The 12138-nt window shown below is 34.9% G+C and overlaps 1 protein-coding gene across 1 annotated transcript; it reads left to right on the forward strand.

The window, feature by feature from the left end:
* The first annotated feature begins 394 nt into the window (after window positions 1-394).
* On the forward strand, window positions 395-8745 carry LOC7482421 (uncharacterized). The gene is made up of 7 exons (XM_002319195.4): window positions 395-1356; window positions 1673-1981; window positions 2095-2378; window positions 3801-4829; window positions 5385-5553; window positions 5909-6066; window positions 8206-8745. Exons 1-7 carry the CDS (start codon window positions 597-599, stop codon window positions 8446-8448), a joined length of 2952 nt encoding a protein of 983 aa, XP_002319231.3. The 5' UTR covers window positions 395-596; the 3' UTR covers window positions 8449-8745.
* Window positions 8746-12138: the final 3393 nt, after the last annotated feature.

Genomic DNA, 12138 nt, shown 5'->3' on the forward strand with positions numbered 1-12138 from the left:
TGTTTAAAATGTTTTCTTTCTTAAAATATATTTTAAAAAATATTTTTAATATAAATACATCAAAACAATAAATTTTTTTAATATTTTTTAAAATTAAAAAAAAACAATTTCAAACACATTCCAAACAAACTTATAACCACAAATAATAAAAAATAAAAAATATTTAATTTTTTTAAAAATTTAAAAAATATGATTTCAAATATGTTCTAAACGAGCTTATAATGAAGTATTTTTGTTTACGATAAGTTGGTTTGAAGAAAAAAAATATTTAATTTTTTAGTTTTATAAATTTAAACTGGAAACTAATATTTATTAAATTTTTTTTTTTTAAGATGTGAGAAGTGCATTTTTAAATTAATTGATCTGAAAACAGTTGTGTTGTTAAAGAAACAAAAATCCACATTTCCTCTCAAGAAAATATCACCAATATCAATAAATAAAAACACCTCAAAGAATTATTAAGAAAGAAATATCATAGTCTTGTGTGTGATGTTCAAAGCTAGACATGCAATGTTGTTATAGAAACTAGAGAGAGGGAAGGAAAAAACAAGAGAGGGAGTGGGGGGAGGTGGGCTGGTTTCCAGACTGAAAAAGAAATGGAAACGAGCAGCTTTTTATTGAAGCAGCTTCCAAGTGGGAATTGCTTGAGCCTACCTCGGCTTCCTCGTTATGTAGCCATTTCTTCTCCACAATTCCTTACTCATAAATCCCATTTCCATTCTGTTTCAACATTCCAACAATCACTTACCATTTGGAACAGCAGCAGTAATGGTTCTACGAAGCCCAGAACCCCAACAAAAAAGAGAAGATCGCTCAATAGAAGCAAAAGCAGCAGCAGCAGCAATAGCACATTTATTGATATCACTAAACCATATACAACAGGTTCTTGTGGTATCAGTACTAGTAATATCCATGCTCCTGCGCCTGCTTCTGCTAAGCAAGTTGTGGTGGAAAAGCAAGAAAAGAAAATGAGTGTGTGCACGCTTAAGGAGAATGGAGACCCACTGGGGCGTAAAGATCTTGGAAAGAGTGTCGTGAAATGGATTTCTCAGGCAATGAGAGCAATGGCTAGAGAGTTTGCTTCAGCCGAGGCGCAAGGGGAGTTTACGGAATTGAGACAGAGAATGGGGCCTGGCTTGACATTTGTTATACAAGCACAGCCTTACCTTAATGCTGTTCCTATGCCTCTCGGTCTCGAAGCTATTTGCTTGAAGGCCTGCACTCATTATCCCACGCTATTTGATCATTTCCAGAGAGAATTGAGGGAGGTTCTTCAAGACTTGAAGCGTAAAGGGTTGGTTCAAGATTGGCAAAAGACTGAGTCTTGGAAGTTGCTCAAGGAGCTTGCCAATTCAGGTTTTCTTTCTTTACCTTTGTCTATTTGTTAGCTTAGAATCTCGGAGGAATTGACTGTTAATTTGGGTCATAGAGTTTTTTAGGTTTGTTTGTGCTATGAAATTCCATATGTAAAGTGATTGGTTACAGGGTTGATAAAATCTTGCTTATTGCACCACAATGATCTTTCCATTTCAATTGTAAACTAGAAGAATAACTAGTTGTTTAATGCTGTATACAAACTGAAAGCAATTCAAATTGTGCATAGTTGCTTATTGCACCTGTGGTTTTCTAATGAACATGTATAAGAGTTTGGACTGAGATAGTGCATTTGCAGCTCAGCATAGAGCAATTGCGAGGAAGGCTACTCAATCAAAGCCTCTCCAAGGGGTTTTAGGGATGAACTTGGAGAAGGCTAAGGCTATACAGGGCAGAATTAATGAGTTCACAAATCAAATGTCTGAATTGCTTCGTATAGAGAGGGATGCTGAATTGGAGTTTACGCAAGAAGAACTGAATGCCGTTCCTACACTTGATGAAAGTTCTGATTCATCTAAACCCATTGAATTCTTGGTTAGCCATGGCCAGGGTCAGCAAGAGCTCTGTGACACCATCTGCAACTTGTATGCTGTCAGCACATCTACAGGTAATTATCTTTATCAAGAGTGATTGTCCATGCTTTGATCTCTGCAACTCATACTTGCTGACTAAAACAATAAATTCCAATTAAATAATATTGGAATTGTGCCGTTTATACAGGATTAGGAGGAATGCACTTGGTACTGTTTCGAGTTGAAGGAAATCATCGATTGCCTCCTACAACCCTTTCGCCAGGAGATATGGTTTGTGTGAGAATATGTGATAGCAGGGGTGCCGGTGCAACTTCTAGTTTACAGGGATTTGTGAACAACCTTGGGGAAGATGGCTGCAGCATCAGTGTGGCTTTAGAATCTCGTCATGGTGATCCTACCTTCTCTAAGCTCTCTGGCAAGAGTGTGCGCATTGATCGTATTCATGGATTGGCTGATGCTGTCACATATGAGGTATTTGTTACATGCATCATATATAGTTATCCTTTGCATGCATGCTTTCAGAGGTAAAACATCACTCTCATAGACCAACACAATCTGTTGCATTCTGAAGTTGAAGTGTATAGGCCTACTCCTGTTTATGAGCTATCTTGCTCCGCAACTTTAAATTAGGCTGTTCAGAACTTTCTAAGGAAGTGTTGATAACATCAAGATTTTAAGGGAAATTACTCCAATCCAATTCTACATTGAGAATCTTAACACACAATGCTAAAGTCATTTTTTTACCATTAGGATTCTTAAGCTCCCAGTTATGCTAAACTTCTTTTTTGGTGTCACTTTTTCTATGTAATTTGTGTCTCACTCACATAGGGAACTCATAGATGTTCTGAAGCTTTGGTTCTGAGCCTCTCTGGATTGTAAGAGCTGGATCATTTAGCAATGTTCAGCAAATGGATTGGTTTCTTTGATATTTTATTCCTTTTGGTTTGTTTCTGATCCCTTTTGTACCTTTGACTGTTCTTCAAATTGCCAACTCCATTACCAGCTGAAAGTACTGTTCTTTTAAAGACCATTGTGCTATATTTGCTGAAACATTGAAGAATTTAAAGAAGCTCTTCCATAGAAAACTTGAAAAACTATATCCATTTAGCATCTCAAACTGTGGTGCTGTGAATGATAGCAATAGCAGGACTACTATGATTTTCCTTTCACTTAATTCTACCTGTGGCAAGCACCACACCAAATATGAGTTGAACACCATTTAAGTAATATCATGATAGAGAGAAAACTTCTCACGTTTTGCTACTGGTATAAGCAAAATGGGTGAAGTTATAAGCAAAACGTGAGAAGTTAGTAAAATTTAATGGGAGATTCAGCTTAAAAATACATTTTAAAGCTAACGGAGCACAGCAAACAATTCATGTATTCATGCTTCTTTTTTTCATTATCTTATTTTTGTTTTCAATTTAGTCAGTTACTTTATAATGTGTTGAACGTCCCATAAATCATAGGGGACTGACTTCATGGTGCATCAATGCAATAGAAATGTTGCCTCAGGGCTTCAATTTACCAAGGGAAAAACTCAACCACAAATTTCTTCGTCAATTTAGTTCCCTGCAGAGATCATATATCACAACCATGAGCACTCCATTACATGAGGTGTAGATTGTCATTACGATTAGGTGCCTTCTCTTGGTGCCATTTGTTATAGGCATCAGTCTGCCACCTGCTTTAATACTTGCCAGCAAAAATTTTGTTTTAGTTCTGCATGCTGACTAGTGACTACCATTTGAACATAGTTGGGTGATTCATCTCTACTGCATGTTAAAATATGGTGGAAAATCTCTGTTCCATGCTTCTCAGATTCTCTTTTCAGTTGTATCAGCAGTTTACATTCATCTATATTTAATAGATTGTACTGTTCTTATTTTGAAGCGCAATTGTGAGGCCCTGATGCTGCTTCAGAAGAAGGGTCTGCACAAGAAAAATCCTTCAATTGCTGTTGTGGCTACATTATTTGGTGATAAGGAAGATGTTGCTTGGTTGGAGGAGAATGATTTGGCAAGTTGGGATGAAGCAGACTTTGATGAACATTTGGGGAAACCTTTTGATGATTCCCAGCGAAGAGCAATTACCCTGGGGTTGAACAAGAAACGACCATTTTTGATAATCCAGGGGCCTCCTGGTACTGGGAAGTCAGGCTTGCTTAAGGAACTTATTGCACTTGCTGTTGGGAAAGGTGAAAGGGTGCTGGTGACAGCACCTACGAATGCAGCTGTTGACAATATGGTTGAGAAGCTATCAAATATTGGGTTGAACATTGTGCGGGTTGGTAATCCAGCACGTATTTCTTCAGCAGTTGCATCAAAGTCTCTGGGTGATATAGTGAATTCTAAGCTTGCAGCATTCCGAACAGAGTTTGAAAGAAAGAAGTCTGATTTAAGAAAAGACCTGAGTCATTGTCTAAAGGATGATTCTTTAGCTGCTGGTATACGCCAGCTTTTGAAACAGCTTGGAAAGACGCTGAAGAAAAAGGAGAAAGAGACTGTGAGGGAGGTGCTCTCGAGTGCACAGGTAGTGCTTGCCACTAACACTGGAGCAGCGGATCCATTGATTCGAAGGCTGGATGCTTTTGACCTGGTTGTTATGGATGAAGCAGGGCAGGCAATTGAACCTTCTTGCTGGATTCCTATATTGCAGGGCAAACGTTGTATTCTTGCTGGGGATCAATGCCAACTTGCACCAGTGATCCTATCCAGAAAAGCCTTGGAGGGCGGCCTTGGAGTCTCTCTCTTGGAAAGAGCTTCCACTTTGCATGAAGGGGTCCTTGCAACCAAGTTAACAACACAATATCGTATGAATGATGCAATTGCCAGTTGGGCCTCAAAGGAGATGTATAGTGGATTACTGAAGTCGTCTTCCACTGTCGCTTCACATCTTCTTGTAGATACTCCATTTGTTAAGGTAAAAAATCTTTTATACTTCTTCCACACTTTCTTCTCTATTTTTCCCTGGGTTCTTTAAGGTTGTAGGCCATCCTCCCACTTACCGTTGCTTTTGTAGTTAGTTACACAATGAAGATCTCCATGGCATATGGTTAAGTTTCCACACCATCTTTCTTGATTAATTGTAGAGGAGATAGTAACAAGTCAAACTGGCAAATAAAGAAAAATACCTCAAGCTGAATAGATTTGTGGAACCTATCATTCTCTCCCTCTCTATATTCCCTTTTTTTTTTCCACTTTGTTAGAAGCACTACTTTTTTCATGATGTGTGACATGAATTATTTTCTAGAAGCATTTACACTAACAAATGTCTGCTATATGGAGAACATAGCAAGTTCATCGACTTCTTGAAGGCATATTAATCTTGAATATCACCATATGGAAAATCAATGTTTTTGTGATCACAATGTGATTTTTTGGAAGTTTTTGGAGCTGATAAGTTGCAATTGTCCTTGCAATATTTGTACTTTAGAGATGTGAGGCATTTCCTTGACTGTTGTATGTGTTGTTGCAGCCCACTTGGATCACACAATGCCCATTGCTGTTGCTTGATACAAGAATGCCATATGGAAGTTTGTCAGTGGGCTGTGAGGAGCATTTAGACCCAGCTGGAACAGGCTCATTTTATAATGAAGGCGAAGCAGATATTGTTGTGCAGCATGTGTCCTCTTTAATTTTTTCAGGTAAAATGCTCATTACTCGTGCATATAAATTAACTGCTAATGTGTTTCAGCATTTCCATTGTTATCAGATAGAACTTAAATTCGTTTTTGTAATTTCCCAAACATTGCACGTACTATACAAAATGTATTTTAGAACACTGTTTAGTCTTCTGCATCACATGGTAATGTTGTAGAAACACTACTTTGATTTGTAAATTCACTGCTCCTCCCTCTTTTAACATCTGTATTGTTTAATAGTTTTTATAGTCTCATATGTGCTAAATGAAGGAATGGCTCTAGACTATCATTCCTAGTTTCACAGAACCTACCTTTGTGGCACCATGAATTCCTTAGCTAAATTAATTCAACTGTGCAGGTGTTAGACCAACAGCTATTGCGGTGCAATCACCATATGTTGCTCAGGTACAACTCTTGAGGGAGAGGCTAGATGAACTTCCAGAGGCGGATGGTGTAGAGATTGCAACTATTGATAGCTTTCAAGGCCGAGAGGCTGATGCAGTAATTATATCAATGGTATAGTTCCTTTTATACTAACGACTAATACACCTCTATTCCTTCCTCTGCTTAAAATTAAAATTAGGAACGCTGCAGAATATTTTTACAGATTTTTCTTTCTTTATGATTTTAGTTTTTTACCGGCCTTATCATGATGGTCGGATTGGCATGCACATGGATTTAACAGTCATGTATTATTTTTTACTTTGTAATGTATAGAAACCAACCCAGTAGTTCGTCACCCGAACCACTATAGGACTCTACATGTGAGAGACTAGTAATATCTGGAGTGACATGATGAGTGGCTCCAGTATTCGGGTGCTAGTGAGGAGAATCAGAACAAAAAAAAAGAGTACCAAAATCTATCAAGACTATCGAGAATGATTATTACCTCTATTGTTGGTCCAAAAAGTAAACAATCCCAACTGCCATATAATTGACACCATGGACGGTGATGCGAAGTAGATTGATTCTGATGTTGTCAAGATTCAAAATTATGAGAGGAATTATGGGTTGGACCACAACCATGCTATCTATGACCTTGTCCAAGATAGTCAAACCCTCCATGGTCATTGGAGAAGTTATTACTAGAGTAATGACTATAGCTTGGTTGGGGAACAATGGAGCAAGCAAGGTGAGTGAATGGTTGGAGGGTCTTGGTATCACTGTCTTGTTGAATAGAGAGGTTCTAAAAATTGTTGTTTGCTGACAAATTCATGACTTAGAAATTAAGAGTGCGGTTTAGTCAAAGATAACGATTCTTTCCAAATCATAAGAGTTGTTACAAGGTCTTTAAACTTTGTAGAAGGTCCTTTTAGTAAGTAAAGATTGAAATCTAATGGGTCAAAGGTTTACCAACATCTATGAGTTCATCATTATGTCTTTCCACGTTGTAAGAAGGTAATGATGCCTTTAATCAGGTTTCTAACATAGCTCAATCAGGGTTGAGTGCATAGACATAATGCGTGTTGCGAAGGGAGAGGCTAGTGTCGATGCTAGAGCTGTCCAAATAGCATGGGATATAGTATAATCAATGATTAGAGACAATAACTCAGCGAATAGGGAGGCAATTAGTGTGCTAATGAGTAGTTGGTCATGTTGCACCCACATGGTACAAGTGTTGTCGGTGATAATGGTTTCAGCAGGACAGGATTGGCTACCTTTTAGGAATTAAAATAAGCCCTGACCTATAAAAAGAGCTAAACATGTGCTTTCCAAAAAACATATAGTTTTTGTTTGCAAGTTTTAGAGAGAGATAGTGGTGCACATGTTAGAGGTTGCAGCTGTTGTGTGTTGTTGGTCTAGAGCCGACAATATTGGAGTTGCAAGAGGTGGCACCATCAAGGTAGAGTATGTCAGGGGTTGTGAAGTAGAAGAGGTTTGTAAAGGAGATTGATTAATTGAAGTAGCCATAAGTGCAGTTATGCAGTAGGCTCTGATATCATAATAGAACAAAGGAGAGAATTAGCTTTAGAGAAAGGGAAGAAATTTGTCATGAACTATAATCTTGTGTTGTTGCTTCGTATTCTATTTCATTATGTATATATATAACTTTAGCTAACTTTTTGTATAGTAGATCCAGCTATAATAATGTGTATAATATTAATGTTTGATCAATTTGCTTCAATAGCCAGAACTGTCCCTGCATGTAGGGATGACTTTCTATGTTAAAAAGCATGATTTATTAGATTATTCCATGGAGGGATGCCATATCTTATCGTTGACATAAGGTGGTGCAATTTTCTCTTGAATGTCACTATGAGCATGCGATCAAAACTGAATATATCCAGGGGCCTTTTACTGCTCAGTTCTCTCCTCTCTACATGGCTACTTGCACAGATCATGACATGGTATCATATGAGATATATTGTATTGCATTGTAGAATAGGAACTCATTGGAGGGTGAGATGACCCTTCAAGTCCCAGCTACTTTAAGCTGGCCTGGCAACTGTGTAGGCCATTTTTTTCTGAACTGAGTAGGTCTGAATAACCCTGCATTTCACATTCAAATACTTGTCAGAAGAAAAATAGATCATTTCCACCTGTTGACCTCTAATAATCAATGGCAGTAAGTAATAGTCTCTCTATACCATCGTTGCAAATCGTTTTCTCATATTTCAAATAGCAAACTATATTTAACCTTTCCCTGTTTATTAGGTCCGCTCAAACACCTTAGGAGCTGTTGGATTCCTGGGGGATAGCAAGCGAACGAATGTTGCCATTACAAGGGCGCGCAAACACGTAGCAGTTGTCTGTGATAGCTCAACAATATGTCATAACACCTTCCTAGCCAGGCTATTGCGTCACATCCGCTATTTTGGCAGGGTTAAGCATGCCGAGCCTGGTAGTTTTGGGGGATCTGGATTTGACATGAACCCAATGTTGCCATCGATTAGCTAACGTTGGGAAAGGAGGTTGACTATAACTTATCTACGTTTTTCCCAAATGGTGAAAGGGATGGGAGGACAGTGATAATGGAGATGCCTGCTTTCTTTCCAGCATCTGCTTTTGCATCCATTGAAACTGTACAGCAAGCTTTTGATTTTCTCAATACAAGATATTGATTATACTTGCATCATCAAACATTTGTTAGATCTGTATATAGATTAACAATATATAAAATGTCCATAATTTGTATACAATGTGAACTGCGTAAAATATCAAAGCAAAATTCACGCAAAGTGGGATTGGACGCTTTGAATGGTGTTTCATTGTGTTCAGTAATATTTTTTATTATCTTTCATTTGTTTAACGTTTATTGGCATTTGAATATGCAAATCTTCAGGGTTTAGGTGCTGAATTCTGCTTATTGGGGTAGTTTCGTTTCTATGATTTACATCCAGTTTAATTGAACGGTAAAATATCTTCATATTTATTTATAGTTATTCTTGATATTTTACTCTTATATAAAAACTTTGTACAAGCATTTTCAACTCTCCTTCGTCTTCTTTTCTTTTTGTTTAGTTCTTGATGCAAATAAATAGGTGATCCATGCTTTGTCGCGAGAGTTGGGTTAAATTTATCGTAATGTAAAAAAGAATACATAGATGATGATAATATTTTTATAATCTTGGTTAATTTAATAATATGATTAAAAAAAAACCAATGACTAATTAAAAAAAATATTTATAAATATTATAAAAAGATACTCTCTAAATATTTTTAATAAGTTTCAATGATCTTATTTGATAACAAAGAAAAATAAATGATAATAAGATAACCTTAAAAAAAGAAAAAAAAATCAAACCTAAATTACCAGCAAATCAAATATTGAAAGATGAACTGAAAAAAAAATCAATTAAAAAAAAACACAACAACCTACTCGAGTCAGCATGCTAAATCCGTAGCTGATTGTGAGATCAAGATAACTCCGTTCATAAAAATTAATTAAAACAATGGAGTTTAACTCTCAAGCAAATTAAATAATGAGAGGAGAAACTAGAAAAAAAACAATTAAAAGAACATAAAAAAAAAACCAAGTCAAGTCATGTTCACTCGACTAACCCCACAACCCAAGATATGAGATCGGGATAACACCACATAAAAAACAAATAAAAAATCACAAAGCTCAAGGCTTAATAACATAATATCAAATGATGAAATTGAAAAAAAATAATTTTTTTAAAAAATAAAAAAGATCAAAGTTAAATCAGTGTAATCTTCGAAACCCAGGTTATGAGACCGAGATTACCCCCTAAAAGTAAAACATGAAAAAATCATGAAGAAAAATTCATAATCATCCAAAATTAAAAAATAAAACAAAGAGCAATCTAAAGAATGTGCCGAATTGGATAAAAAAAAATTAAATGAAACAAAATGTTGATGGACAAAATTAAAAAATAAAATAAATCAAGAAAAAGATTAAAAAAGCCAAATAAAAGAATGAGGATCAAATTTGATATAACAATTAAATGAAACAAAAAATTTAGGGAAGAAATTAAAAAAAAAACAAGAAAAGGATAAAAAGTAAAAAATAGCAATCAACATAATTAGACCAAATCAGATATTAAAATTAAATGAAATAAAATACGATGGATGAAATTGAAAAACAAATCTACTTTAAAAAGCATTAAAAGCAAAACAAATAACAATAAAAAAATAAGGATAAAAAATGATATAAATATAAACTGACAAGAGACATTTAATTTGTGAAAGGGCTAGTATGAAATCCAAGGTGAGGAGAGAGACAAGATTGAAGAAAGGAAAACAAATCCACTAGAGCTCAATCGTTACTCCATCGCAACCATGTGCTTGACCATTAGGTAGAGGATGATGTGATGTTTTCAACGTCGTTGTGGAAGACGACATTGGCCACTAGAAGATGTCACATGCGTTGCATAAAGAGCGCGAGTGTTTCCCACTCGCTAGCACAAGCGTTACACATGCTAGCACAAGCGCTGCACATGCTAGCTACTTTTAGTTTTTTTTTTTAAAAAAATTATATTTATATTTTTTAAAAAACTAAATTGCCTCTTACTCACATTAATTATAAACAAAATGCTATAATGAAAACACAAAAGAACCACTGAATGTCAATTTAAGATTTTTTGCTTTTAAAGGCAATGTAGTTCTAAAACACCCCTAGACCTCAGTTTTTATTTTTTTTTCTTTTAATTGTATTTAAGTCATTTTATTATGCATATAAAATGTTGAAAAACTTATTTGTTCATGATCAATATGAGAATGACAAAAGAATCCTATGAAAAGGACTGAATTTCCCCGGTGTTTTAATGATGCCTCTTAGTTTTTTTTTTTAAAAAATAGTCAATGTATTTACGTTACATTACGAGTAGGATTTAAAGTTAATTTTAAATTTAAAAGAAGAAGGTATTAATATTATGGATGTGATTATTTATATTATAAAATTTATTAAATGATGAATGAAAATATAATATTTGAGTTTAATATGACGAATTAAAAAATATATTACTGATAAATAAAAAACAAATTGTGAATGATAATTAAACACTACAATGAAAAGTTAATTTTTCTAGTAAGAAGTAGAAGATAAATATAAATGCAAATATTTAACCTTGGTTATCCAATTTATTGTATCCATTTTTTATTTATCTTGAAGATTTATTATGGTTTCTAAGTACATATGATTTTTTTTATATATGCATAATGTAAATACAACTATAATTGGAAAGAGATAAGCCTGCATTAAGACATAATTACTGATACTAATGTACTGTAGACAGTATTTTTTTACAATATCAGCAAGTGATTATTAATTTCATTAGTCATTGTTGTTTTGCTTTTTTGTTGTTATTATTGTTGATTTTTTTAATATTATTAAATTAATTAAAATTATTGAATCTAATCGAATAAATAACCCGAGTTCTAAATTTTTCTTGGTCCTTTAAAAACACTATATCATTTGCAAATCCTTTTTGTATATTTGAAAATAAACATTTAATCTAACATGTGGTATAGAACGAGTTATTTATTTAGCTTAGAAATTTTGAAAAGACAACCAAGTGGATTAAAAAAATAAATGAGTCTTATGATAAATGGATCATAACCTAAAAGTAAATCTAACATGTTAAATTTATAGGCCTGACAAATTAGTTTGAATTCAATTTCAACGGGGTCGTATGAAAGTTGAATTAAGTGATCATAAAAGCGTGCTGAAACAACTTGCATACTCACTCTGTTAGAAATTGTGATTCAAATCTCTTTTGAGAGAATTTATCGTGAAAGTATAAGTTACATCATAATTCTCAAGTTTTAAGCTTTAGTCAAGTCTAAGAAAACATGGGTCTGACAAACATGCCATACCCAAGACACTTGGACTTGGTAGTGAGCTAAATCCATTGCACTTGGTAGGGAGTCAAGTCCATTGCACTTAGACTAAGCAGTCAGTCAAGTTCAAGATAATATGGGTTGGCAAATATGTTAGATCCAAGGTACTTGGACTTGACCATCCACCAAGTCCAAGGTAACAACTATCCTTTCTTAGCACGTCCAAGAGAATGATCATCCTCCCTTAGCACGCATAAGAGAATAAGGTAATGTGAGTTTGACAAACATGTTAGATCCAAGATACTTGGACTTGGTATTTAGCCAAGCCCAATGTAACATGAATCC

The sequence above is a fragment of the Populus trichocarpa genome, chromosome 13 (genome assembly GCF_000002775.5).
Source record: "Populus trichocarpa isolate Nisqually-1 chromosome 13, P.trichocarpa_v4.1, whole genome shotgun sequence".
NCBI classification, from domain to species: domain Eukaryota; kingdom Viridiplantae; phylum Streptophyta; class Magnoliopsida; order Malpighiales; family Salicaceae; genus Populus; species Populus trichocarpa.